This window comes from Lonchura striata, chromosome 7 (genome assembly GCF_046129695.1).
Source record: "Lonchura striata isolate bLonStr1 chromosome 7, bLonStr1.mat, whole genome shotgun sequence".
Taxonomy (NCBI): Eukaryota; Metazoa; Chordata; class Aves; order Passeriformes; family Estrildidae; genus Lonchura; species Lonchura striata.
Genome location: NC_134609.1, coordinates 18,603,245 through 18,629,738, shown reverse-complemented (window position 1 = coordinate 18,629,738; position 26,494 = coordinate 18,603,245). Strand labels below are relative to the sequence as shown.

The window sequence follows — 26,494 nt, the reverse complement described above, 5'->3', positions numbered from 1 at the left end:
AGTTCTTATGGCCGCCACCACCAAGGGCACCGGCCGGCCCTGGACGCTGTTCTCCCCGCCGGGAAGCTCGGCCGCACTGGAGCTCCCGGGGAGCGCGGCGCTGTGCAGAGCCCGGCCGCTCGCCGCACTGCCGCCGGACCCCGCGCCTGCACCTTCCCGGGCCCGGGGCCCCGAGGCGGGCGGGAGTGGCCCGGGACGGTGGCGGATGTGTAACACGGATAAGGAACTAATTGTTACTAATTATTTTCGGGGTCCCAGCAGCGAGGCAGCGCCGAGCTTCTTCGCGCACCGGCAGCACGGGGCAGAGTCGGGGCCCGGTCAGGCCTGCTTACTGCGGGCGCCCTTCCCCGTCCACCGTCCGGGCCGCAGGAAGGCGTCTCCCACGGGAACGGCGAGAAGAGACCGACTCGTCATATTTACATGGCGAGGGGTTTGAAGCTGCGTGCTGGCAGCGGTCGGGTCCGCCGGAGGAACGAGAACCGGCCCCGCCGCGGGACCGGTAACATATGAGCTGCGGAGAAGTGCGCGGGACTCGGGCTCCTGTCCCGGGTTGCGCCCGCAGTAATTACGTCTCTGGAGCGTGCAAAAAAACGAAGATACGAGAGCACCGACAGAGCCGCTAAACCGTGGAGCCGCCGGACGTTAACAACACGAGAGAAATTCCCGGGAAGGCCCCGCGAAGCCCCGGCGCCGGGACACTCACCTGCCCGGCGTACGCGCCCGGCTCCGGTGGCCTTCCCTCGTCGCTGATGCAAGCCCTGCGGGGCAGCAGGATTTTAATCACAACGAAAAATCTCACCAAAGACCCCCTGCCCCTCCCTCGGTGCGCCCGCTCCCCGCGCCGCGGCAGCCCGGAGCCCCTGCAAAAGTCCAGGGGCCGCGGGGAGCGCCGAGGGGCCGCGGCCCCCCCGCATTACCGCCGGGCTCGGCCGCTGCCCGGCGAAGTTCTGTGCCCGGGGGACCCTCAGTGCGGAAGAGCTCGGCAGGCTCATTCGGTGCGTCACCCGCCGGCACGGCGGCGAGGTGGCTCCGCGAAACCCGCTGGACGCCCGTCACCGGCGGGAGAAACGAAAGAAAACGAAACGAAACGAAAGAAAACGAAAAACAACGAAAGGAAACACCAACAATCGCGGTATCGCGCTCCCCACCCAGCCTCGCGTTACCGCGGTCTCAGGCTGCCCACCCGGCCCGGCCCGGTCCGCCCCGACTGGGCCTGGCGGTCGCAGGCTGCGGGGCCCGATCCGGCGGCGGCGAAGCGTGCGTTCCCCTGTGCGAACGAGTGTCGCACCGGCTGCGGCGAGCTGGGCCGGCCTGCAGATTGGCTGATCGCGGGGGTATTTGCGGGGGCACCGGCGAAGGGACCGGAGGTGCAGGGGAATGCGGAGTGGGTTGCCTACGTGTACGTCGCATGGCTACGGCCCGTCCGGGACGGCGGGGTGGCCTCCGGCGGCGAGAGGGCTGCGGGGTGGCGGAGGCGGACCTCCCCTCCGCTACGCGTCCTGGGCCGCCGCGGGAAGCACTTGCGGGGCCGTGCTGCTGGGGCGGGGAGGCCGGGCCGGGGGGCTGCACATGTCGGCCCCTACCGGGGCCGGACCGAGCCGTGTGCGGGCAGGGGCCAGCGGGGCGCGCCCGGGCGGGGGTCCCTACCTACCTACACGTGCTTAGCACTGGGAGGCGCGGCGGCGGCTGCCGCGGCTCTCTGCGGGGACCCCGACCCCGGCGCACCGTTCCCGCGCCCGCCGGGCGGGTGCCGGGCCGGCGGGCGCTCTGCGGGAAAGCAGCCTCCCCGAGTGCAGCCTTAATACATTGCTATTTCTGGCCGGGCGGCCGGAGCCGGGCAGGGGGCCGGCTCTGCCTCCCCCTCTCTCCAATGGCGAGGCCGCCCCCGGCCCCTCCTTGCCGTGACGTGCCGGCCCGGGGCAGAGGAGGCTCCCGAGCCTTTGGCTGTCCCTGCAGAAGCTGTAACAAAACGCAGACCCCCAGCGCCGAGCTAATGGAGGCAACTTAGACAGAAGCAGGCGCGGCCCCTCGTCTCTCGGCGCTGCCTGCTCCCCCCGCACCGGGCGCGGCGCTCCCCGCCGAGCAGCCGCCCGAGCGCCGCCGGGCCCGCGGGACTGCTGGCCGCTTGCGCTGCCCCGATGATGTTACCGAGTCCCGTCACCTCCACACCCTTCTCTGTCAAAGACATCCTCAACCTGGAGCAACAGCAGGACCCGCACTATGGGGCCCAGCTCCCGCACCACCTGGAGCACCACTTCCACCCTGCTGCCTGCCTGCTGGCCGCCGCCGACGGCGCCCGCTTCTCCGACGGCGAGGAGGAAGAGGAGGAGGAAAAGCTCTCCTACCTGAGCCCCATGGCAGCGCCCGGCAGCCAGGCGGACGCGCGGATCTCCGCCGACAGCTACGTTCATGCCGTGCTGCGTAGCTCCTGCGAGGCTCCCGGCCCGGGAGAAGAGCTGGACCCGGCGGTCCGAGATCCAAGTGAGTATCGGCTCCGCCGCGCTCCCCGCACTGCACCGCCCCGCCGGGACGGGCCCCGCGCTGGCTTCCCGTGGTGCGTTCCCAGCCCTCGGGCATCGCCCCGCGAAGCCCAGGTCGGGCGCTTTGCCCGCTCCACGTCCCTTGGCCATGTCGAGCCGGGACAGGCACGTCGCGGGGCCGCCACCGCCCTCCTCCGCGCCTCGCTCGCGTCCTCCCTGGGGAATGCCTCCGCATGGCTCCAGTCCGGAGGTGCCGGATCAGGCCCGGGCTCTGCAATTTCGGTAGCGGTGGGTCGGGTTAGGCCCAGTCCGCACGCGCTGCGGCGGGGCCCGGCGGCGGAGCAGGTGCCCGGCTCTGTGCGCGACGTGGCCCGGAGCTCTCCTCGCGGTGCCGCAGCGGTAACGCCGCAGCCGGCCCGGAGGCTCGGGAACGTTCCCGGCCCCGCCGCCCGAATCGGGCCCTCGCAAACACCGGCAGTGCCGGAGACGGCCGGTCCCAGCGCTGCCTCCCCGCCCGCACCGCGATGCCCCGACGGGCGCGTAGCGGCGCGGGGTCGGCCGGGCGCGGAGCTCTCGTCCGCCGGTGGGGCCCGTCGGGAGCAGCGAGCGCCCGGCGTCGGCCAGGCGCACCCATGACCTGTGCTCCCCCGTACAGAGAGCTGTGTTTTGAAGAAGCCGCTGGACGCAGCGGAGAAGGCGGAGGAGACGGAGAGGCCGAAGCAGCGGAGCCGGAGGAAGCCGCGCGTACTCTTCTCCCAGGCGCAGGTCTTCGAGCTGGAGCGTCGGTTCAAGCAGCAGCGTTACCTGTCGGCGCCCGAGCGGGAGCACCTGGCCAGCAGCCTCAAGCTCACCTCCACGCAGGTGAAGATCTGGTTCCAGAACCGGCGTTACAAGTGCAAGCGGCAGCGGCAGGACAAGTCGCTGGAGCTGGGCGGCCCCGCGGCCCCGCCGCCGCCGCGCAGGGTGGCCGTGCCCGTGCTGGTCCGTGACGGCAAGCCGTGCCTCGGCGGGTCGCAGGGCTACAGCTCTGCGTACAACGGGCCCTACTCCTACAATGGCTTCCCCGCCTACGGCTACGGCAACGCTGCCTCCTACAACCCCGGCTACGGCTGCACCTACCCGGCGGGCACCGGCGGCGCGTCCATGCAAGCCGCCTGCAGCCCGGCGGCGGCCGCCAGCCCCTTCGTGAACGTGGGCGGCCTCGGGGGTTTCAGCGGCGGCGGCCAGCCGCTGCACCAGCCGGCGGCGGGGCCTTCCTGTGGCCAGGGCGCACTGCAGGGCATTCGGGCCTGGTAGCCCGCACGCACTGAGGGTCGGGAGCGGACCGACAGGACGGCCCGGCGGCTCCGCGGCCCCGTTAGCACCCGCACCGCAGCCCGGCTGCGCGCCACGCGCCCTGGACCGGAGGCGGCGGCGGGACGGCGCGGCGGGACCCCGGCTGTCCTGCGAGCATCGGTGCGAGGCCGGCGACGGACGGAGCGGAGCAGCGCGGCAGGACGGGGCCGCGCGATCCCGCAGCGAAGCGCCGCCGCCCCGCGGAGCCGCCGCGACGGCCGGGCGGGCCGGGCGGGCCGGAGCCGATCGCGCCGCGCCAGCGGAGCAGCTTTGCTTGTAAAAAGCCGACTGCGGGGCCCGCAAGTGCCGCGGCCCCTCTATCTACTCTGTATCGGTCACTGCCAGCGCCAGCTCGCCCAGTCAGTCAATAAACCAGGTGCAATACTCGCCGCCCGGTCCTCCTTCGTCCACCGGCCCGTGCCCGGCGGCGGGGCGGTCGCCGCGTCGTGCCCGCAGGGCAGGGCGGCCCGGCCGGCTTGTGAGCGTGCCAAGGGCGCTGAATGGGGCCGCGTAGCTCAGAGCCGGGCCCATTGTGGCCGACGGGCCGGCGCTGAAAGGAGCCGCCGAGGAAGGTAGCGGGAATAGGCGCTTATTGGATTCGGGAACAAAAGGTGTGGCAGGGAGGCGAGGGACAAAGGGGCCCCGGCGCCGAGATTGACGGGCCGCTTTGCCCCCCACTGAGGCCCAGGCCCGGCGCTTTATGCGCGGGGGCTGCAGAAACGTGCTGGGTTTTGTTCCCCATTCTGGGAGCGCAGGGGAAGAGGAGGGGGGTCCGCGGGCCGCTGATTAGGGCCGGCCGGGCCGGGCAGCCTGAATGCCGGGTCATTATTGCTACATGTTCAGCCATTTCGCTCGATTGCAGGGGGAGGGGGCGGCCGAGGCCCCCGAGCCCCACGGGACCGGCCGCGGGGTCGCTTGCCGCCTGCCCCGTCCCCGGCCGCGCGGTCCCGCTGTCGCCACCGAGGCGCTCTCGGGGCGGTAGCGGCCGTGCCTCTGCCGTGCGGGTCCTGCCCAGCGCCGCCGCCGGGGCCGCGCCGGGGCGGGCCGGACGCCCGCAGAGCGGCGCGGCAGCAGCGGCCGGCCGGGCACCCCGGGCGCCGGGAGCGACCAGAGGCGCCGGGAGCTCTCCCGTGCCGTCCCGCACATCTGCCCGGCCGCGACGCTGGCTCTCCGAAGGTGTTTGCAGCACAGTCGTCTTGGAGCCTGCGTGACGGACGCAGACCGGGGGCTCGCTGTGCCACCCCCCTGGCCCAGAGCTGCCCACCGTGACCTCCCCGTGTGTGTTGCGTGGCAGTCCTTGTGTCCCGAGCAGAGGACCAGGCTCTGCCCTCGCAGAAGCAGCAGGTAACGACCGCTGACGTTACTAACCCCGGGTTTTACGCTGCACATTCCCACCACTCAAGCTGAACGTGCACCTTCGGGGTTTGCTGTTTGAAAGGAGCCGGAGAAATTTCCCACTGCGGGGACAGTGGGCAACCCGCAGGCCCCGGCTCCCAGCCTGGCTCGGCACGGCACCCCGCTGTCCCGCGAGAGACCAGCGGGCTTCACGGGGCCGGCGCTGGGAGAGGATGCGGCACGCCCAGCTGATTGTTTGCTGCATGGCAGTAAGGTGTCGCAGGAGAGGAAGCCCAGGCCCTGCTCTTGGCTTTCAGAGATGAGCGGTTAAGGCCCTGTGGTCTCGTGGGTAGAAACAGGATAGCAAAGAACAAAGGTAATGCGCTTTCTTCACAGTAGCAGTCAGGCTAGAGAGATTTGTCTCTGCCATAGGAAGGAGTTGCGTTTTCCTCCATGTTCTGCCAGACTTGTCTGCAAAAATAGGGGATTCATGTGAGTTAATACTGCAGCCTGCAAGCCACAGGAACCGTAACCACAATAGAAGCTCCTCCAAAATTAGGGTGTGTGAGAGGAGTTCTCAGCTTAACACATCCCCTCAAAGTACATGGCAGTTGATGAGAAATCCACTGCATCTCAGCAGCACCCAGAACCTCTGGCTCAGACCAGAGCCCGGGCATGGGACATGCTGCCCAGGTCTGTAGTCACGGTCTCTGGAGCATAGGCAGTTCTGTAAAGCAAAAGGACACCCAGGGACCTCACAGCCGTGTTGCAGGAGGGGATGCCAGGCAGTACCAGCACGATCCAGCACCAGCAGTACCCAGCCCCAGCAGAGCACTCTCTGCTTGCGTCTGGTCACAGCCCTGACCCCTCTCTCCCTCCACGGAGCTGGAGCAGCGCCCAGTCGGGGGATTCCAAGAGGTCTGACTGCAGGCTGATGTCGCATGGCGCTGGAAGTTTCTAGATGTCCACCACAGCAAGCCCCATTGCTGGGACAGATCCCAGCTGTCCCACCAGCTCAGACTGGAGGAAGGGCAAGGGGTTAGTGGGAGGGACCCATCTGCAGAGCCTCGCCCAAAGCTCCTGAGCTGATGGGGCGGACAAACAGCGCAAAGAGATGGCAGCACTGGAGGGCCCAGAGCAGGGTGGCGGAAGTGGAGCGCTCCAAAGAGGAGGAACAGCCGGCAGAGGCCAGTGGGAGGGAGATGGTGGGAGATTGCAGATTGGACCAGCTGCCCAGGGAGGGGAGACACAATGGGGGGAAGTTGCTGCGTGGCTGTGCTGGAGGCAGCACCCGCCCATGATGCACCCTGTCCCCCACACCCCAGGTTGGAGCAGGATGCCTCCAGCAGGGTGAGAGGCACAGGGAAATCTCCGGTGGAAATTCCTTTGGCATGGTGCTGCTGTGGTGGTGCCATGGCCAGAGGGACATCAGAGGGAGGGACGAGGATGGCCATGGACAAGGGGAGGAGGGTGTGTGTTTCTTCCTGGTTAATTGAGGGATTTACTGCTATTTGGGAATCAAGCTGTAAAGCTGCTGATTGATTTCAAACAAGAATAAGATTGAGATTCTCTATGTGTACTGATTTAAAGAAAAGAGGGACTTCTGGGGCAGCTAGGTTTTAACCCCCAGGCCTCAGACCCACTCTGTGTGCAGGCTCCAGCTGTGTTTTTAATTCAAGTTCCCTGTACAAGGAGAAGCCCATGAGCAGAACTTGTCTGGTCCAGTGACCCCTAGGGAGGCTCCATCCAAAGCCCAGTTATTGCTGTTTTTTTGTAGCCTTCCCATCATGCTCAGGATCACACAGAAGCAGTGCTATTCCTTCTGCAGCACCACAGATATGCTCTGGTTTCCTCTCCTTCCTGACATCTATTTTCCCTTTCTCTCTCCCTCTCTACTGCTGAGGTCATCCCTTCCCCCTCTTATCCTTCATCCTTCTGTCTCCACCTGTGGCAAGGAGATCAGCAAGGAGCTCAACTGGGTGCAGAGGGAGATGCCTGCTCCCAGTGAGGCTGGTCAGGCTGCCTGTGGATCTGGGAAGGCATCACTGAGTTCTGGTCCCGTCTACTTCAACCTGGTCATACCCACTCCTGCTGCCTGGGTTGGGAGCCTGGGGACCCAGCTATTTGCTAGTGTGGAGCCCAGCTCTTGGTCCTCTATTTGAGTGTCAGCTCATGCTCTGCAGAGCTTCCCACTGCAGCTACCCCAGCCCTTGAGCTGGGAGCTGCTAAGGCTGCTTGGCCACTGGGGCTCTGTGGAGCCCTCAGGTGTTGGAGATGCTGGAAGCTCCTCCTGGCAACGGCAATATGGAGTTGTCTCATAAGAACTCTCCAGTGCCAAGAAAACTCTTTCCAGCCGTGGATCAGGTAATTAAAATATTGGTGGTTGTGCTATGGAGTCTCCAGCGAGGCTTTCTCCCACTACCTGCCTGCAGCACAAGGCGCAGGGACCTGCCTCCCTTGCGTGGATGAGTCACTGCATCACAAGAGACTGCACCTGACTGAGCAGGGGGACGGGACCTGCATGTTTGAGCTGTTCCTTCTTCCTGCCGTGGTGAGATCAGGCACAGGGCTGCCACTAGGGATCCAGGTGCCTCACGAAGGATTCACTCTGATTCAACCAAGGATTCAGGTGGCCTGTCCACAGAGGGAGACTGAATCTTCATCCCCTCCAGAACACAGTGCTGCTGAAGGTCAAAGCTGCCCCTGCTCCTGCCAGAGCCCTTCCCGGTGACATCATGGCACTGTCTCCCGCCTAGGCAATAAATAAAACCCACAGACACTTCCCTGGGGACGATCCTCCTCGCCCGGGGCTGCTGCAGGCGGGCGGTGCCGGGGCCGGCGGGATCCCGGGGTGCTGCCCGGGATGCTCGGGTACCCCGGACTGCCAGCAGGGACAGGGACACTTGCTCGCGGGGCTGTCCCCAAGCGAGATACGGCACCGCCATCTATCGGCCGGCGCCCGGGGACAGGGAGTGTCAGACAGACAGACGGACACCCTCCTGCCCCCCACCCCGCGGAGTTCCGCGCTTCGGGGGTGCCCGAATCCCCCCAGGCTTGGAGAGCTGCGGAGCCTCGGGGCAGGGTGCGGTGTCCCCGCGGGGAGGGGCGGCGGGACAGGCCGGACACGGGGAAGGCTGGGCTGGTTTCGTGGGCTCGGGGCAGGCGGCTGTGTCCCCATGTCCCCACGGCACCTGCGGGCTCCGACCCCCGCGGGAGGCAGCGCTCCTCATTCCAGGAGCTCCTGTAAAAACTGATGCCCTGAACGCTGCCTGCAGCTTCTAGCTAGGGCGATCCCTCCCTGCAGGGTCTTGCCCAAGGACATGGGATTGCTGTTGGTGTGCAGCGCCTGGTGCCCGTCGCAGCTGCATCCTCACCAGAGGGAGCTGTGTCCCAGTTGAGGCACAGCCCAGTTTTGGCCCAGTTCCCCACCTTTTTTATAGCCCTTGGCAATGCTCCAGGTGACATACTGCTCAGGTCTAACGGGCAGCTAAAGATGCTTGGATTTCCTGGCACCTCGGCATGCCAGACATGGTCAGTGCCTGCCAGCAGTCTCCTATGTCAGTCCCAAAGCTGTATTGCCCCGGGGAGCATTCCAGGCTTTCTTTGGGGCTGACACCGGCTGCCAGTGCAGTATCTGCAGACATGCTGGGCTGGGCAGGTTAGGGCTGAAGTCTCCACCAGTCCCCTGGAACAGCCATTGCTTCAGCTGCTTTTGAGGATGATCCCGGACCAAGCTCTAGTGTCGCAGCATGCCCGAGCTGACCTCACCCACGTGAGGATACTTCAAGAGTGACCCCTGCTGCCACCCCTGTGCCACTCCCATCCAGCCCAGGAGCAGCTCCTTCCCCACCTCTGTCACCTCCCCAGTGCAACCCCAGTTCCAGTCAGGATGCCACTTTGCAGTTCCTTATTGGGGGGAATTTGACACAGGAGCCTGCACTAAGTAGGGGTGTTCACCCAGCATCTCCCCATCACAGCAAACATGCCCAGAGCTGTCCCAGCCCAGCCTAGGGGATTGCTTCTTCTAGTGATTCTCTATAGACAGGAAAGAAGGTTTTCGGCCTCAGCTTTACCTTTCAGGGTATATTCCCTGCCTAGAAAGGGAAATAGCCTTTCAGGCTATTCCCTGCACTGCCATGCTTGGACAGAGCCAGGCAGGCTGGAACCAGCCCAGCCCAGAGCTGCCTCTCAGTCTAAGCCAGGCAGCGATGTGGGTGAGGAGGGGGTTTCCAGGCCCACCAGAGGCAATGTCTGCTCTGTGTCCAGGAGCCCCAGTGCTCGTGTTCAGCACTGCTGGAAGGCCGGGAGGTCATGAGAACTTGTACAGCTTTATTGGAGCCTGACACAGCCCTGAGGAATCCCAGAGCCAGGGTGGGTTGGGGCTGGAGGGAGGCTGGGAGCCCATCTCTGTGCTCCCCATGGGCTCCAGCCACCTCCTGCCACCCAGCAGGGCTGTCAGGCACCCTCTGCAGAGGAGCAGGAATCAGGGCAGCCCAGGGTGCTGGCACAGCCCAGGGTGCTGGCACAGCCCAGGGATGTGCTTCCCAGGGCAGTGCTCTTGCCCCCCTGCCTGCCCCCAAGCTGGGCTGACAAAAGCCTCTGAGCACTGGGACCCCAGTGCCCTGTGTGGGGTCACGAAGGCAGCAGCAGCTCAGGAGCCCACTGGCCCCAGCTGAAGGTACAGGACAGACACTGGAGAGATCTCCCCCCCCTTCTTTCTCTGAGTAAGACAAACCCTCAGCCCCCAGCTCTGCCCTTATCCTGCAGGAGTGCAGCCATCTCCAGTTACCCCAGGAAGGCCAGAGCTGGGGGCTCCTGAGCTGCTCCTGGCACAGCAGCCTCGGGCTGCCTGCAATAGTTTGGGCTTGTGCCACGGCACAGCAGTGCAGCCCCAGACCTGCAACTGGGGCAGGGCCAGGCCAGTGGGGCCTCCCAGCTCTGCCTGGCCAGGGGCTGCAGGGCTCTCCCGACCCAGAGCACACCGGGATGGGGCTCAAGGACAGCTGGACACAGGAAGGCAAGGCAGCAAATCCCTGCCTGTGCAGGATGTGGCTGGGGATCCTGCAGGGAGGTGAGGGGAGAAGGGATAGTCTGCAAAACTCTGCTGGGCTGAGCATTGCTTCCTTGCTGGAAAGCCAAAAATAGTCTCTTCACTCAGAAGAGGCTGTAGGAGGAGAGATCTCACTCGAAGCACAGCCAAATACCGAGGAGGCCATAGGACAGACCCAGAGCAGCGTGGCCACACTGAGGCATTATCAGACCTTGGAAAGGCAGCAGCCAGAGCTGAACCAGCCAATAACTCCGTTGCCTCCAGGCACCTCGTGATGCCAAAGGTGCCAGAGGAACCAGTCTGTCTGGCAAGGGAACACCCCCACCCTGGCAGAGCTGGGGAGCAGCAGCAAACTGCCACAACCAGCCCTTAGTTTGTGTCAGGCATTCAGCTAAGAGATGGCAGCAGGACATTTTTCCTGTCCATTGTGGCCTGTCCCAAGGGATATCTGGGAATCCCCATGGCAGCTCCACTGTCCCTGCAGTGCCAAACCCAGAACAGGGCTGCTGTTCCTGCACTGTGAAACCCCAGCTGCTGCTGGGAGGCTGGCAAAGCGCCGGGAGAGCAGGAAGGCTGTGCCCTTGCCAGGGGAGTGCTTTAGGCCAATTGCTCACATAGCAGCATTTCTGGGCTGTGCTGACTCACCATCTCCCTGTTCCTGGGGGTCTCACTCCCTCCCCCAGCACTTCTGTGGGTTGTTATTCCTGGAAAACATCCTAGAGACACTTTCAATCATGCCTTCATCCACTGACATTTATAGAGCTTCTTCCAGCAGCTGATGGACTTAATAGTGTGAATCTTGCCCCAGCCCCAGTCTGTTTATGCTTTTCCCTCCATGGGGTTTGCCATTGCCCCAGTGTGTGGTGAGAGCTCAAGGCAAAGCTGCAGCTCTGCTGCCAACAGCTTTCAGCTCCTGGGCAGAGACCAGTCCTGGCAAAGCCCAGATGTACCCATCTTCTGCAAACTCCTGTCTAATGCCCTGCCCTCCAACCTAATCCTGCTCTGGTCTCTCCCAGCCATCTCTGCTTCTCCCTCTTGGGTGGAGGAGCTGCAGGGCTGCCAAATCTTGCAATACTCAGACTATTTCTTAAAGTCACAGCTCCTGAAATAGTGGGAAAACTTCAATTTCCTGACCTCCTGCAGCTTTTGTGTCTTTAAGGAGTTTCTCACCCTTCTGCTTGTGCAGATAAAGCAGGGACCAGGAGCTTGCAGCCCATGCCAGGGAGCAGAGGATGGGTGCAGCACACAACCAGGAGGACCCAGGCTGCAGAGCAGTGCCAGGGACATCCAGACCTGCCAGGCAGCCATCAAAAATCCCACAGGTGGTCATTCAGCTTCCCTCACCACCTTGAGGAACCAGGCAAGAGAGATGTGTAAGGGAAAAGCGAATGCAGGGCTGGGCTGGGGTTTGGGCAGGGTGTTAAGCACCCAGCCATGCAGTGCAGGGGTCCCTGCCCCCCAGCCATGCTGGAGCCCAAAGCCACTGAGGGCAGCACATTCCCCTTGCTTACCCAGCAGCCTTGCCAGCCACAGGAAAACCCCTCTGTCCTCACCACAGCCCACTCCAGCAGTCTTTCGGGCAGGTCAGGCCAGCAGATCCTCTGGAGCAGCTCTAATCCGACCCAGATACCCACCAGCAGCACATACCACAGCTGTGAATGCATTTCCTCCAGGGAATTATTTTGGGCATGACTCTGTGGGACACGTGCCACACCTGAAAACACTGGGCGAGTCAGGCATCACCCACAAGCACCTCGTTCAAGAAACCCAGAGATCTGCTCTGGGCAGGTCAGCACAATGAGGCAATACTTCAGTGCTCAGCTCACAGCTCCATAGTTGGGTGGGACCCTGAAATAAACTGGCATCGAGGCAATTAACAAGTTAAAAAAAAAAGTTATTCTACTAATTACCTCTAGACTGGAAAAAATATTAGCACTTTGAGCAATCTTGAGACGCTCATCAAGCATCAAACTAGTCTAATTACTCAAACTTACAGGGCTCTGCCGAGCCCCAAATCTCCTGTATGAGGTGCACAAAGCCAACCAGCCTCACTCAGCACCGAATTCCTGCGCTGTTCCTGACACACAACCCCTCCTGCCCACATCTCCATTTGGAGCAATTTGGAAGCATCCTGAGGACCCCAATCAGATGGAGGGTGTGGGACCACTTTGCCAAGGAACATAAACCTCAGCTTCTCCTCCAGGGTCACAACTCACAGCAGCAGCAGGTGATGGACCATGACCCAGAGGGGATGGGGGCACCCTCATCCCTGCATGTCACCAGGGTGACTGGGCCAGACAGGCACCCTTCTCCCACCACCACTCCCAGGCTGCTCTTCCCCCCCCTGCTCTGGCATCCATCAAAAGAGCTCAGCACAGGCACAGTCACAAAGGCACAGTGCTGGGAGCTGGGCCATGCTGGAGTAAGAATGGGACATGAGGATTGAGCAGAACTGTTTTTATTGGAGGTGTCAAGAGCAGGAACAAGAACAAACCTACAGGCTCCCTCCTCAAGTGCCATCCTCCCCTCGCCCACCACCACCACCAGGGCAGTCAGCATCACTGTGCGTGCTACGAGACAACGGCCAAGACTTGCACTTTGCTTCAGCCAAAAGCCAGACCAAGCCCCCAGCATCCCACTGTCACCCCCTCCTTGGTGACTGCGAGCTCAGCTTGGCCCTGCTGGGGCAGGCCAGAACATTCACCTTCCCTCTGAGCAGGGCCGAGTTTTGCGTGAGATGTTGTGGTTAAGGGAATCAGGAGCACAGCTCCACCAAAGTGCCAGGGCGTGTGACCTGGGCTGCAGCTGCCAGCAGGACATCTCGGAGGAGCCCAGCAGAGAGCAAGCTGTGCAGCCTGAGCAGCGCTGCAACAGCCACAGGCAAAAAATGGCATCGCTAAACCCCAAAGGGCTTCACTGCCCCTCTCTTCAACACAACCAAACCAAAAAGGGAGAGGGGTCAGAAGACACACCAGGAGGGGATGTGAGACAGGTCTGGAACGGCGTTTGGCTCTGGATCACTTGCCAGCCCGACGCTCCTCCTGGCGCTTGGTAAGGATGTATTTGAAGAACTCGTACACAGACCAGGCAATCGCCGTCGAGGGCATCTGAAAAATGACTCTGGCCTGGACCCCTCTGAAGTAGGCGGTCACACCGCCCACCTGGTACACCGTCCTGAAGGCATTCGCCATGCCTGTGATGTGTCCGCTGATGTTGGAGCTCAAGGCCAGCGACTCCTGGGTGTTGAGCAGCGTTTTGCAAACGTCCAAAGGCGTAGTGGCGGCAGCGGCCACAGCCCCCGCGCAGGCTCCGGAGACCACGTGGGAGCCTGGGTTGTACTGTCTGTGGGGGTTGAGCTGCTCCTGCAAGAACTCGTAGGTCATGAAGTGAATGGCTTGGAAGGGGATGTTCATGGTGAGCTGGGTGGTGTAGCTGCGGTAGAACGCTCCGGCCCCTTCGTTGCGCCACACGGCCCGCACACAGTCCATCACGTGCTGGTAAGGCGAGTTGTACATCTGCATCCTCTGCTTCACCACTTGGCACAGGCGGTGGCAGCAGCCAGGACCCAGGCACGGGGCGGAGGAGGAGAGAAGAGAGAAGGGTGAACACAAAGCCAGGCTTCCTCCAACTGCTTGGAGTTTGGTCACACTGGCCTAAGAGCCGAAGAGATACAACTCAAACCACCAGTGCTCATGTGTCTCCAGACAGGACACCAGCTATTTAGAGCTGCTGAGGCATCACTGTCACACAGACATCACCACTACGAAGCCACTCACATGCCACAGCCCCAGGGAATATCCTGATATCCCATTGCTTACAGTCCAGATCCACCCTTGCTCCCAAGCAACCGATGTTTCCCCATCCACTGCTGCAGAGCTATCACTTGGGCAGAAGAACCCCCTGGCATCCAGCCTCTTATTTCCCAGACAGCTCTCGATGTGGATAAGACTCCCCTGCCACTCCCACTGCAGCCCAGAATAACCACAGCTCATTGCAGAGCCCACTAACCAGGAACTGCTGGCAGCCACTGCCAAAATGCAGCCACTCCAGGCAAGGTTCAGACACCAAACCCCCCTAACACATCCAAGAGTGGGATGGGGAGTCCAGAGCACAGCCTGCCACTGTTCCACCTCCCCCTATCTCAATGTCACCATAAGGAGCTAAGAATGATGCCATGCTGAACTAGTACACTCATGACAAGAGAAGCTCCATGACAATGGTCTGGCAGCTGCCTGCTCCTCGGGGTCCCTGTCGTGCAGTGGGGAGGCAGGCTCTGTGCCCTGATCAGCTGGAGCCTGCACTATCACAAGCCCTCCAGTTTTAAGAGAGAAAAATACCTTCATGACTGGTTTTTCCTCATTGCTTCTCCTTCTCCCACCACTTCATGGACTTAGTAAAAGTACTAACTCCCTATGTCTTTTTCATATGTACCAGGCTCATAGAAACCAGCATCTTCCAGACATTTTGCAAACTCTCCCTTCTCCCAACTTGTCTAGCATGTTTTTAAACCCCCCCCCCCTTTTAATTTTCTCTTAAACACAGGCCCACAACCGTACCACCTCTTCCTTAGATCTCAATACAGCAGTGCCCAGCTTCCATGCACTTAGAATGATTTTGACAGTGCCAATCACATCTCTGTTGCCTTCTCTCCTGCCCCAGGTAACAGTCCCCAGCCAAACTCCTGGATGAAAGGCCCATGCCCTCCCTCCCAGCTCCTCCTAAACCGTGGTTTGCTGTGCTCCTGAGTTAATCTGTTCTACCCACCCTATCCATAACAGGCAGCTACCAGGAGCCATGGGCCCCCAAAGAACCCCTGCAGTCAGGCAAGAACAAGAACACTGTACTACACAGGGGACCCAAGAGGCTTGGGCAGACCCTGATTCTCCCCTCCTGGGAGGCCAAGACCATCTTTACCTTCAGCAGGGTTCATGGCTGCATCGTGGAGCAACGTTGCTACACACCCGGCTGCACCTGCAAAACAAGAACTGCCACATGTGAGGGGGCGAAAGGTGAGGGACCCTGGGACTCCACCACAGCCCCAGGTCCCCGGCCAAGGCGCAGGAGGAGGCCCCTGAAAAAGGCGAGATCTGAAAGTGGCCTCCATCTCCCTTCCAAAAGGCAGGCTGGTCCTCAGGGGTTCCCCCCCAGAGTGAGATGGAGAGGGAGAAGATTGTGACAGGCTGCCATGTCCCACGGGGTGACGAGGACTCATTTGTGCCTGCTCCATGGGGGACAGGCCAATGCCACCAGCTGGCAGGGAGGCCTTAGGATGGCGGGTGTCCCCACGTCCCACGGAGAAGCCTGCTGGCACTCCTCTGTGTGCCTGCCAAGGGCGGAACACGCCCTGCTCTCCCCTCAGCCCCGTGCTCCCCCTACTGTGGCGGGTCCTTGAGTCGAGTAACGGGCACCATGGCGAGACGGGCTCCGAAACCATGTGGCATTCCTGGGGCGAGCTCTGGCACTGCCAACGCACGGGCCACGGCCAGTCCCAGCTTGTCTGCAGGCAGCTGCTGTCCACCGGCATCCTCCCGAGCCAGGGCCACTAACCTGCTTCGGGCCAGATACCTGGCAGCAGCTCTGGCAGGCGCGGAGCGGCGCTTCCCGTGCCCGGCGCCGCTTCCCGTGCCCGGCGCCGCTTGGCTGGCTCATGGCTGGAGAGAGCACAGGGCTTTAGGACATGCAGGCACCCGACCCGCGGCGGGACCGCCCTACCGCCAGGCCCGCCGCTCCCGCCCCGCTCCCACCCTGCGTGCCGGGGCCGGTACCGTTGGCCACATGGCTATTGCCCCCTGCGTGGATAACGTCGCTCAGCGTCTTTTTTAACTTTTCGTAGCAGGCGAAGTAGAGGGCGTGCGCCGGCCCGGCGCCGGTGGCGGTGATGTTCAGGCCCCGCATGGGCCGCCAGACGCCCTCGGTGCGGGCGATGCGCCACAGGGCCTCCAGCACGTTCCGGTAGCGAGCGGCGGGCTCCGGCTGCAGGCTCTGCATCCGCGTCTGCAAAACGGGGCGGGCGCGGCCGCGCGGCCCGTCAGACCGAGCCCGGGGCTCCGGCCCGCCGCCCCGGCCCGCCCGCCCCGCGCCCGCCGCACCTTGACGCAGTCGATGGGGTACATCACGCAGTGCTCCATGACGCCGGCCACGGCGCCCGCCAGCATGTGCGTGGACACGGCGGCGCCTTGGGGCAGCGCCTCGTAGTCGGGGGCGGGCGGGGAGCGCGGCTCGGGGCCCCCCGGGCCGGGACCGGGACCCGGCGCCACCTCCGTCTCCGCGCCGCCCCGCCGCGCCCGGCCCGCGCCGCCGCCGCCGCCCATCAGCAGCAGCAGCACGCGGCCCGACTCCGCGCCGCCCCGCGCGCCGGGGCCCGCGCCCGCCCCCGCTCCCGCCCCCAGCTCCATCGCGCCGCCGCCGCCGCCGCCGCCCCGGCCCGCGCCCGCCGCGCCCCGCGCCGCCCCGCCCCTCCCGGCCGCCCATTGGCCGCCGCGGGCCGGCGCCCGCCCCTGGGGCGCGCCCATTGGCTCGGCTGGCCGCGCACCGCCCACGCGCGCCGCGCTAATTGGCCGCCGGCGCCGCGGCTCGGGCGCCGCCACTGGCCGGCCGCTTCCTCGGCGCGTTCGGGCGCGCTGCCCGTTGGCCGCCGGGACTGCCCGCCCTGCCGGCCCTCGCAGCCCATTGGGTGTCTCAACTTGGCGCCCCGCCCTACCGCGCAGCGCATTGGCCGCCGCGCCCGCGACCTTTGGCCCGCTCGCCCCGCCTCTCCGGGGGGCCGAAGAGTCGCCATTGGCCGGCGAGCCCGCCACTCCGGACGTGGGCGCGCGCTGTGTATTTGGGCGCCCGCGATTGGCCGGAAGGCTGCGCGTGACGCCTCCCGCCGAAGGTCGGACGCGGGAGCAAGGGCGAAGCCGGGCTCCGCCCCCGCCCGCGCGAGGGGGCGCGCCCCGCCCGGTACGATTGGTCGCGGGGCAGGATGGGCGTGGCTCCAGCAGGGCGGGCGGCGCCGATTGGCCGCCGCGGCGCGGGGGCGGGGCTCCGCCGGCGGGGCGCGGCGGCGGCGGCGGGCGGTGACGTGTCCGCCGGTGCCGGCGGCGGTGCCGGCGGCGGCGATGCGCGGGCGGGCGGCAGCGGGCGCACATGGCCAGGTGAGCGGGGCCGGGCCGGGGGGTCGAGGCCGGCGCGGTGCCGGTGCTCAGCGGTGGTCTGTGCCCTCAGGGTCGGCGTTTTCTGCCCGTCGTGGCGCTCGGTGGGACCGTGCCCGGGGCCGCGGCAGCGCCCGGCTGTGCTGGGGCTCGCTCTCCTCTTGGGGCTGCTGCTGCTGCTGGCGGCCGCCGTGCCCCGCCGCTGGGCCGCGCCGCCCCGGCGGGACGAGAGGTGAGCGGGGACTGGGCTGGCGGGGAGCGCGGTCACCGGCGGCCGCCGGTGCTGAGCCGCCGTGCCGCCGTGCCGCAGGTACCTGGCGCGGGCGGAGGAGCTGACGGCCACGGACACCGAGGACCCGTCCCTTAATTACGGGGTGGTGGTGGACTGCGGGAGCAGCGGGTCCCGGGTTTTCGTCTACTTCTGGCCCCCGCACAACGGCAACCCCCACGACCTGCTGGACATCAAGCAGATGAGGGACCGGAGCAGCCGCCCCGTCGTGAAGAAAATTAAACCCGGTGCGTGCTGCCCCTCTCCGGTGCGAGCCCGAGCCCCCGCGCACGGCCGGGGCGGGCTGGCTCACGGCGCCCTTCTCGCCAGGCATCTCCGCGGCCGCGGCTGCCCCCGAGCAGGCCACCCCCTACCTGCGGCCGCTGCTGCGCTTCGCGGCCGCGCACGTCCCGCCGCGCAAGCACAAGGAGACGCCGCTGTACATCCTGTGCACGGCGGGCATGCGGCTGCTGCCCGAGCGGTGAGTCCGCCGCGCTTGTCAGGCGAGCCTGGGGTGCGCTGGGATCCCTCAGCCCCGAGGAGGGGCGATACAGATGCCTGCTCTTGGACCTTGCGGGAAAATCGAGATTCCTGTGGGGGGGGGGATGAAAAAGGAAAGGGCGTGTTGTAGGGGTGAGTGGTAAGGGATGCAGTTTTAGCATGCTAGGAGGGAGCTGAGAGGAGATGCTTTTGACTGAGGATCTCAAATAGATCCGTTTTTCATCTCCAAAGCATGCTGGCTGCAGCAGCTAAACTTGTGGGGTTGAACAGGGGCTGTAGTGCGGTGTGATTCCTGGTCTCTTCACCAGCATCTTTCCCTCTCCTGCACCATTGCAGGCAGCAAGCTGCAATCCTGGAAGACTTGGTGACAAATGTGCCCCTGGAGTTTGATTTCCTCTTCTCCAAATCACACGCAGAAGTAATCTCAGGGAAGCAGGAAGGTAGGAGCTGCCACAAAGCACTGCTTGTTCCTCTTTAGTATATTGTTGTAATGACCTCTTCCTGTGCAGGTGTCTATGCCTGGATTGGCATCAACTTTGTCCTGGGACGGTTTGATCATGAGGATGGTGAGTCTGGCTGCTTGTAGAACAGCTGGGAGGGTCTAAGCAGAGCATGATGGACTTTGTACCAGTGCTGTAGCTAAGATCAACCTCTGAAGCACATTATAAGTGTGAAACTTTCCTGGACCTGGGAGGTGACCAGGTGCAACTGGCCCTTGGGGTCTGCCAGCAGAGGGGGAGGGGCCCCATGAAGCAGCTCTGGGGTGATGGTGGAAGGGAGAAGATGCTACCCCAGGCCTTGCCTCTTGCTGACATGCTGCTGTGGGTTGCAGAGGAGGATGCAGTGGTCACCGTAGCACTCGGGGATCAGGGGAAGTCCCTGGTTCGGAAACGAACAGTTGGGATCCTTGACATGGGAGGCGCCTCCCTGCAGATTGCCTACGAAGTGCCCGACACCGGAGCCATCTCCTCCCCACAGCAGGTGCGTGTCTGGTCCCCGAGAGCAGCTCCTGCCTTCCCTGGATTGCTGCTGATCATGGACCTATGTGTGTCAGCAGGACGAGGCTGCCAAGAGCTTGCTGGCAGAATTCAACCTGGGCTGTGACGTGCAGCACACTGGCCACATGTACCGTGTCTACGTCAACACTTTCCTGGGCTTCGGGGGCAATTTTGCCCGGCAGCGCTATGAGGAACATGTGCTGAACCAAACCTATGTGCACAACCGGTATTGCTGCCTCACCTAGTGGTGCCCCCACTAGAGCATTGTGAAATGGGGTGCTGGTTCCTTCATGCTGTGCTCTCCCCCTTGGATTTGCCTCACGAGCTGCCTGTGGTGATAACAGCTCCCACAGCCACGCTGGCAGCAGCTGGTGCCTGGGCTGGCACAGAGGGCTTGGCTGCTGCTGTTCTCCAAGCCTGGCAGGCGTTACCAGTGCCACAGCTCCCTGCCTTCCTCCTTCTCTCCTTGTGACAGGCTACAGGGAGGCCCCTCCTAGTGGCTTTTGGCTTTTCCTGCTCTGACTTTCCCTCCTCCAGCACCGATTCACTCAACACAACTTTCCATTGCATCCCCACCTTGAGCTCTTCTGTCTCCTGTTTCTCCTTTCCTTCCAAGAGCACTACATGAAGCTGTCGCCACAGTTGGAGGCTTGGTGCCCAGGTACTCCTGTGCCGGGAGCAGCCCCTGCCTCCAGATCCCCAGGGGCTGTGCAGAGGCACAGATCCCCATGTCCTGGGTGGGGTGGGCTGTGCCTTGTTGCACCCTAGAGGTGCTCAGAGCACGTAGCTGCAGGCCAGCGTGACAGATCTGGGGAGTTCAGCCTTAGCAGGTGGCAGGGAAGGCACCGGCTCTGCAGGGCACAAGAGGACACAGCCTAGTCTGGTCTGCAGAGGGCATCTGGATGTGGAACAGGGCTAGATTAGGCTTTTGGGATGTGGTATAGGACTCCTGTGCAATTGCCATTTTTCCTGGACTGTTTTCCAGCCTGCACAACCAGCAGACAGGGCTGAGCCCTAAGATGCCCTTCTTGGACCCCTGCCTGCCTGTGGGGCTGGAGGACACGGTGGTGAGGGGTAGCCAAACCCTGCACATGAGGGGACGAGGGGACTGGCAGGCCTGTATAAAGCTGCTGCAGCCCCTCCTGGCAGGGTCCAATGGCAGCCATGCCTCCCTGGTGGAGACCTACAAAGCACCCATCGACTTCAGCAACAGCGAGTTTTACGGCTTCTCGGAGTTCTTCTACTGCACTGAGGACGTGCTGCGCCTGGGGGGCCAATACAGTGCCCCCACCTTCACCTCTGCTGCCCAGGTGGGTGCTGCCTCAGCCCGGGGGAGCTGGGCTGCTCCTGGGCTGGGAGTGAGGGCGGTTTCTCTGTTCTGAACCCCAACTTCTCCTTCCCCCAGGAGTACTGCAGCCAGCGGTGGGAGGTGCTGACTCAGCGTTTCCGCGGCGGCCTCTACTCGGCACATGCTGACCAGCACCGGCTGAAGTAAATGCACGAGCTGGGAGGTGCCATGGCTGGAGCTCCTGGGGGCCAGGAAAGGGACCGGTGCAGTTGTTAGCGTCTGGCTGATGCTCCTGTGTGCTGTGTCCGCAGGTATCAGTGCTTCAAATCGGCCTGGGTGTACCAAGTCCTTCACGAGGGCTTCCAGTTCCCACTGGACTACCCCAGCCTGCGCACAGCCCAGCTGGTGTACGACCGGGAGGTGCAGTGGACGCTGGGGGCCATCCTCTACAAGACGCGGTTTCTGCCACTCAGGTACCCTCGGCTGGCGGGTGGCGTCACAGAGAAGGGTGGCTGGGGAGGGGCAGGAGTAACTGCACCGGGTGAGGGCTCTGCACAGAGCACGGCAGGTCCCTGGCAGTGCCCCGCTGCATCTCGTGGCCAGTCCTGATGTTCCTCTCCGTAGGGATCTCCGTCAGGAGAGCATCCGGCAAGCACACGCCTCCTGGCTGCGCCTCTCTTTTGTCTACAACCACTATCTCTTTTTTGCCTGCATCCTGGTCGTGGCGCTGGCCATCGTCCTCTACCTCCTGCGGCTGCGCCGCATCCACCGCCGGCAGCTGCGCTCGGCACAGCACACCCTGCTCTGGCTGGACAAGGTGGTGGTGCCGCTGGGCCAGGGGAGCGTGCCGTGATGCCAGAGGTACCCAGCATCCAGTTGTACCAGCAGAACCAGGACTGGCTGACAGCCTGGGCTCTGAGAGCTTGGACTCCTCCTTAAAGAGCATCTCAAAGTCTGCGCTCCATCATCTGTGCGTCAGAACCGGAGTCCGTGTGCTGAGGCAGCTATGGACATGGGAGCTTTCTTCTCTTTCTCCACCTTGCCCCAGTCCTAATCTTTGCATTCCTTGGCCTCTGGCCTTTGCCTCACTACATGGTGGAGAGCAAAGTCCTCTGCTACCAGCAGGCTCAAGGCTGCAGCCCTGGCAGATCCCTCAGATAACAGGACACTATCACTGAGGCAGCCAAACCAGGGCTCTGGCCTGAAGCACTGAGCCACCCCATGACTCAGCCACCAGTTTGCAAAGCAACCTGGTGAGGTGCTGTGGTTCATCACCTGGGGTGGCCTTTTGCAGGCCCTGACAAGCCTGGGGCTGGGAGAGTAGCAGGCACCAGCTAATTTACTGCAGGAACAAGGTAAACCATGAGCTCCACCAGGCTGCTCTGCCCAGCCTGGCCCCTCTTGGAGTATTCCTGAAGGGGTGTCCTGCTCTTTGCTATGTCTTCCCTCTGAGGACAATCCTACAGTCCTACCCAACATCCCAGACTGAGCCCTGAGGGCTCACCGATTGATTTTTGAGGCACCACCAAAGTGGGCTGTCTTTCCTTTCACACATTAATTCATTCCCTCCTGGGCACAGCTGCCCTGTGCTGTCCCAGGTACCAGTGTCAGGACCCGTGGTTCTTTCCTCCAAGGGGGTGGGCTGGGCCTGCCCCTGGGAGAGCCACCTCAGTCCAGCCCAGCTCATGGCCCCAGGACAGGCCAGGCCTGAGCTGTGCACACAGGCACAAACCTTCCCTGGGGCTGCAGCCCCACCAGTGGTCCAATGAAGTTTGTCACTTTACTGAACTCAGCTGTTCCCATTCCTGTAGCAATAAACAAACCCCGTGAGCCATCCAGCACTGTCTCATTTCCTAGCAAGCAGCTCCCAGCAGCGATGGTGGCATGGCTGGGTGGCTGCATGTCTGCACAGCTCTGTTGCTGCTTCCTGCTGCCACAGTGGGATGATGGAGCTCCTTTCCTGCCAGCATTACTCTGATTCCAGCAGGACTGAGCTTAACTGAGCTGGTAGCAGCAAGGGGTGCTCTGATCCAAACCAAACTGCTGGAATTCTTGGAAACAGAATCCTTTGCTGCCCTCTTCTAAGAGGAAAAGCCTGCCCACTTAGAGCCCCTCCAAGATGTTGGTCTCTGCTTTTTTCCTTTATTCCTCACCTGAGTCTTAGCTGCCTGGCAAAGAGGCCACTGAGCTGTTCTACCACCATGGAAATGGTCCCTGCACAGCTGCAAGAGGCTGGGCAAGTAGCCAGTTCTCTCTAGCACACACAGTTCCCTCCCTGTGACCCTGGTCCCACAGCATGAGCACACAGGTGGCATCAAGGATGAAACTTTCCACACACCAGCCTGCTACTGACCTCCACATCTGAGGATTCCAGCCTTGGTCTCATGGTGCAAGAACAGTGCTGGGGAAAGGAAAGGTGTCTGAATAAGGCCAAGACTGCTGCTCAGCCTCAAAACAGCAAGTGAATCAGCGTCCAGCATGACTTACTAGAAAAATGATTTATTTCCACAACACAAGCTAAATGACACAGACAAATAAATAAGTACAGATAAATTATCTGATAAATAAGGGGAAACATGAAACACAATGCCCTACTTGGCTCACCTCAGAACCTGGACCCATCTTATGGTGGAGATACCTAAACATTACTGCTCAGGTGGGAGACAGCCCTCTTTTCATCCCTGCCAGCAGACCCCAACGCCTCCCTTATCACACCCAAGGGGCTTTGCATGCTTTTCTAGGATCAACCCTCTGGTTCTCCCACCACAGGGAACTGGCCAGACCACAGAGGATGCAATGGCTCTTATGTTCTCATGCAGATGGTAGTCAGTGGATGCAATGATCAGGGACAGGGCAACTAGTTGGGCAGCTTAAGCTACGAGGAGGGGTTTCACATGGGGGCTAAGGCTGAACACACCAAGAGGGTAGGAAGAACACTGCTGGGACAGGACCCACTTGTACCACACACAGATTCCTCACAGGATGGTGCTCAGCCACTGCAGCACTGGCCAGCTGAAGGGATCTCTCCCTGGCAGTGTGGCTGCTCCTAGGGCTGGATGAGTAGGCCCTCATCCAGGGATCTTGCCTGCCATGCTTGGGGGCCCAGCCATCCATTGGTCCAGGCTGCAGTGCTCCAGGTGTGCTTGGGGAGCGGGTCTACCCTCTCTCCCAGCACCTCTGGGGGCTGTTTGGTACAGGAGGGTAGAGGCTGGAACAGCTACAACAGCTGGGGGAGGGAGAAAGGAAGAGAAGTTAGCACTAAGCTGCATTCATGAGGCAGCTCCCACAAATGTAAGAATTACAATGCTTGATTTGCTCAGGCCCAGCACAGAGCCAGCAGCCCCACACTGGGACCAGCAAAGCATTTCCCCCGGCCCAGCAAGGGCTGAGCTGCAGCTCCCTCCCCAGCCAGGTCCAGGCAGGCAAGCAGGGCCATCCGCCAGCCCGGCTGTGTGCCCACTCACGGGGATGGCTCGATGGGCTCTCTGCTGAGGTGCCGGCTCCCAGGGACTGCTCACTCCCAGAGGAAGCGCACGTACCAGATGGTCTCGTTCTTCAGCTGCGGCCCGAACAGGGGGTTGGCCTGGGCCAGGATGGCGATGAGCCAGCTGCAAAGGGACGGAGCCCGCCGTCACCCCCGCGGCAGGAACAGCGCCGGGAGCGGCCGCTGCCCCGGGAGGGGGCGGGCCGCGGCCCGGGGACTGTCCCGGCCACCCGTGGAGGAGGCCGGGCAGATGCCACCGGTCGCGGTGAAGCCAGCGGAGGTGGGGGGAAGGTACCGGGCCCGGCCCGCCGTACTCACAAGAGGTAGCAACACACGGCGGTGGTGACCAGCATCGTGATGATCACCCTGCGGAGACAGCGGCGTCAGCACGGGGAGGCCCGGCTGCACGAGCCCCGGCCCGGCGCCCCCCAGCCCCCACTCACCCGCGGTCCGGCCCCGTGGGCACCAGCCAGGGCGCGGCGATGCCCACGAGGCCCCAGAAGGCGGAGAAGAGAACGAGCGGCAGCGCCGAGCCGTGCGCCGCCATGGCCGCCCCGCCCCGCCCCGCCCCGCCCGCCAATCCGCGCCCGAGCCGGCGGCGCCGCCGCCTCCCATTGGCGGATCCGCTCGGCCCGGCCCGGCCCCGCCTCCCTCGGCACGTGGCAGCCAAAGGAGCGGCGGCAGACACAAGCGCTGCACACACCTGCTTTACGGCACACACCTGCTTTACGGCACACACCTGCTGTATGGCACACACCTGCTTTACGGCACACACCTGCTTTACGGCACACATTTGCTGTATAGCACAGAACTGCTTTACGGCACACACGTGCTTTATGGCACTCCGCTCGCACTCGCACCCGCCGCGCCCCCGCCAGCCCGCTCCCAACCGGTTTGTAACAGTTTGTAAAGCTTGGAACTGGTTTGAACCGGTTTGAACCGGTTTGACCCATTTTCAGCCGCTTTGAACCGGTTTGAACCGGTCGGAACCGGTCAGAACCGGTTTGAACCGGTCGGAACCGGTTTGAACCGGTCGGAACCGGTTTGATCCGGTCGGAACCGGTCGGAACCGGTTTGAACTGGGTGGAACCGGTTTGAACCGGTTTGAACCGGTCGGAACCAGATTGAACCGGTTGGAACCGGTCGGAACCGGTCGGAACCGGTCGGAACCGGTTTGAACCGTATTGAACCGGTCGGAAGCGGTTTGAACCGGTCGGAACCGGATTGAACCGGTCGGAACCGGTCGGAACCGGTCGGAACCGGTTTGAACCGGTCGGAACCGGTTTGAACCGGTCGGAACCGGTTTGATCCGGTCGGAACCGGTCGGAACCGGTTTGAACTGGTCGGAACCGGTTCGAACCGGGTGGAACCGGTTTGAACCGGTCGGAACCAGATTGAACCGGTTGGAACCGGTTGGAACCGGTCGGAACCGGTTTGAACCGGATTGAACCGGTCGGAAGCGGTTTGAACCGGTTTGAACCGGTCGGAACCGGTCGGAACCGGTTTGAACAGGTCGGAACCGGTTGGAACCAGTCGGAACCGGTCTGAACCGGTTTGAACCGGTCTGATCCGGACGGAACCGGTTTGAAGCGGATTGAACCGGATTGAACCGGTTTGAACCGGTCGGAACCGGTCGGAACCGGTTTGATCCGGTCGGAACCGGTCGGAACCGGTTTGAACCGGTTTGAACCGGTCTGAACCGGTCGGAACCGGTCTGATCCGGTCGGAACCGGTTTGAAGCGGATTGAACCGGTTTGAACTGGTCGGAACCGGTTTGATCCGGTCGGAACCGGTTTGAACCGGTCGGAACCGGATTGAACCGGTCGGAACCGGTCGGAACCGGTCGGAACCGGTGTGATCCGGTCGGAACCGGTCAGAACCCGTTTGAACCGGTTTGAACCGGTCGGAACCGGTCGGAACCGGTTTGAACCGGTCTGAACCGGTCGGAACCGGATTGAACCGGTTCGAACCGGTCTGAACCGGTCGGAACCGGTCTGAACCGGATTGAACCGCATTGAACCGGTTTGAACCGGTCGGAACCGGTCGGAACCACTCAGAACCGGTCGGAACCGGATTGAACCGCATTGAACTGGTTTGAACCGGTCGGAACCGGATTGAACCGGTCGGAACTGGTCGGAACCGGTTTGAACCGGTCGGAACCGGTCGGAACCGGTTTGATCCGGTCGGAACCGGTCGGAACCGGATTGAACCGGATTGAACCGGTTTGAACCGGACTGAACCGGTCTGAACTGGATTGAACCGGTCGGAACCGGTCGGAACCGGTTTGAACCGGTCGGAACCGGTTTGAACCGGATGGAACCGGTCGGAACCGGTTTGAACCGGTCTGAACCGGTCGGAACCGGATTGAACCGGTTCGAACCTGTCTGAACCGGTCGGAACCGGTCTGAACCGCATTGAACCGCATTGAACCGGTTTGAACCGGTCGGAACCGGTCGGAACCACTCAGAACCGGTCGGAACCGGTCGGAACCGGATTGAACCGCATTGAACTGGTTTGAACCGGTCGGAACCGGATTGAACCGGTCGGAACTGGTCGGAACCGGTTTGAACCGGTCGGAACCGGTCGGAACCGGATTGAACCGGATTGAACCGGTTTGAACCG

The 26,494-nt window shown here is 62.8% G+C and overlaps 4 protein-coding genes across 10 annotated transcripts; 2 read left to right on the top strand and 2 right to left on the bottom strand.

Moving 5' to 3' along the window:
- The first annotated feature begins 2,138 nt into the window (after positions 1–2,138).
- Positions 2,139–3,776, top strand: NKX2-3 (NK2 homeobox 3). Of its 2 annotated transcripts, none has more exons than XM_031505139.2 (2): positions 2,139–2,481; positions 3,136–3,776. In XM_031505139.2, the coding sequence occupies exons 1-2, from the start codon at positions 2,139–2,141 to the stop codon at positions 3,774–3,776; spliced, it is 984 nt and encodes a 327-aa protein (XP_031360999.1). The 2 variants fall into 2 exon arrangements, with proteins under 2 accessions (XP_031360999.1, XP_021391931.1); XM_021536256.1 differs by having other exon boundaries at positions 2,139–2,491; positions 3,140–3,776.
- Positions 3,777–5,598: 1,822 nt separating this feature from the next.
- On the bottom strand, positions 5,599–16,748 carry SLC25A28 (solute carrier family 25 member 28). 2 transcript variants are annotated; one of them, XM_021536431.3, is made up of 4 exons: positions 16,290–16,748; positions 15,966–16,194; positions 15,115–15,171; positions 12,643–13,735 (listed from the first exon to the last, which is right to left on the bottom strand). In XM_021536431.3, exons 1-4 carry the CDS (start codon positions 16,710–16,712, stop codon positions 13,218–13,220), a joined length of 1,227 nt encoding a protein of 408 aa, XP_021392106.2. In that variant the 5' UTR covers positions 16,713–16,748; the 3' UTR covers positions 12,643–13,217. The 2 variants fall into 2 exon arrangements, with proteins under 2 accessions (XP_077640781.1, XP_021392106.2); XM_077784655.1 differs by lacking the exons at positions 15,966–16,194; positions 16,290–16,748 and adding an exon at positions 5,599–5,621 and having other exon boundaries at positions 13,173–13,735; positions 15,115–15,947.
- A 504-nt stretch (positions 16,749–17,252) lies between these two features.
- ENTPD7 (ectonucleoside triphosphate diphosphohydrolase 7) lies at positions 17,253–22,226 on the top strand. 5 transcript variants are annotated; one of them, XM_077784651.1, is made up of 13 exons: positions 17,253–17,336; positions 17,407–17,565; positions 17,644–17,849; positions 17,932–18,082; positions 18,439–18,542; positions 18,612–18,668; positions 18,935–19,083; positions 19,160–19,326; positions 19,717–19,761; positions 20,086–20,410; positions 20,506–20,591; positions 20,700–20,861; positions 21,013–22,226. In XM_077784651.1, exons 1-13 carry the CDS (start codon positions 17,329–17,331, stop codon positions 21,239–21,241), a joined length of 1,848 nt encoding a protein of 615 aa, XP_077640777.1. In that variant the 5' UTR covers positions 17,253–17,328; the 3' UTR covers positions 21,242–22,226. The 5 variants fall into 5 exon arrangements, with proteins under 5 accessions (XP_077640777.1, XP_077640776.1, XP_077640779.1 ...); XM_077784650.1 differs by having other exon boundaries at positions 19,157–19,326; XM_077784653.1 differs by lacking the exon at positions 19,717–19,761.
- A 645-nt stretch (positions 22,227–22,871) lies between these two features.
- Positions 22,872–24,435, bottom strand: LOC110473689 (V-type proton ATPase subunit e 2). The gene is made up of 4 exons (XM_021536440.3): positions 24,316–24,435; positions 24,191–24,238; positions 23,853–23,996; positions 22,872–23,614 (listed from the first exon to the last, which is right to left on the bottom strand). Exons 1-3 carry the CDS (start codon positions 24,417–24,419, stop codon positions 23,903–23,905), a joined length of 246 nt encoding a protein of 81 aa, XP_021392115.2. The 5' UTR covers positions 24,420–24,435; the 3' UTR covers positions 22,872–23,614; positions 23,853–23,902.
- Between the last annotated feature and the right edge of the window lie 2,059 nt (positions 24,436–26,494).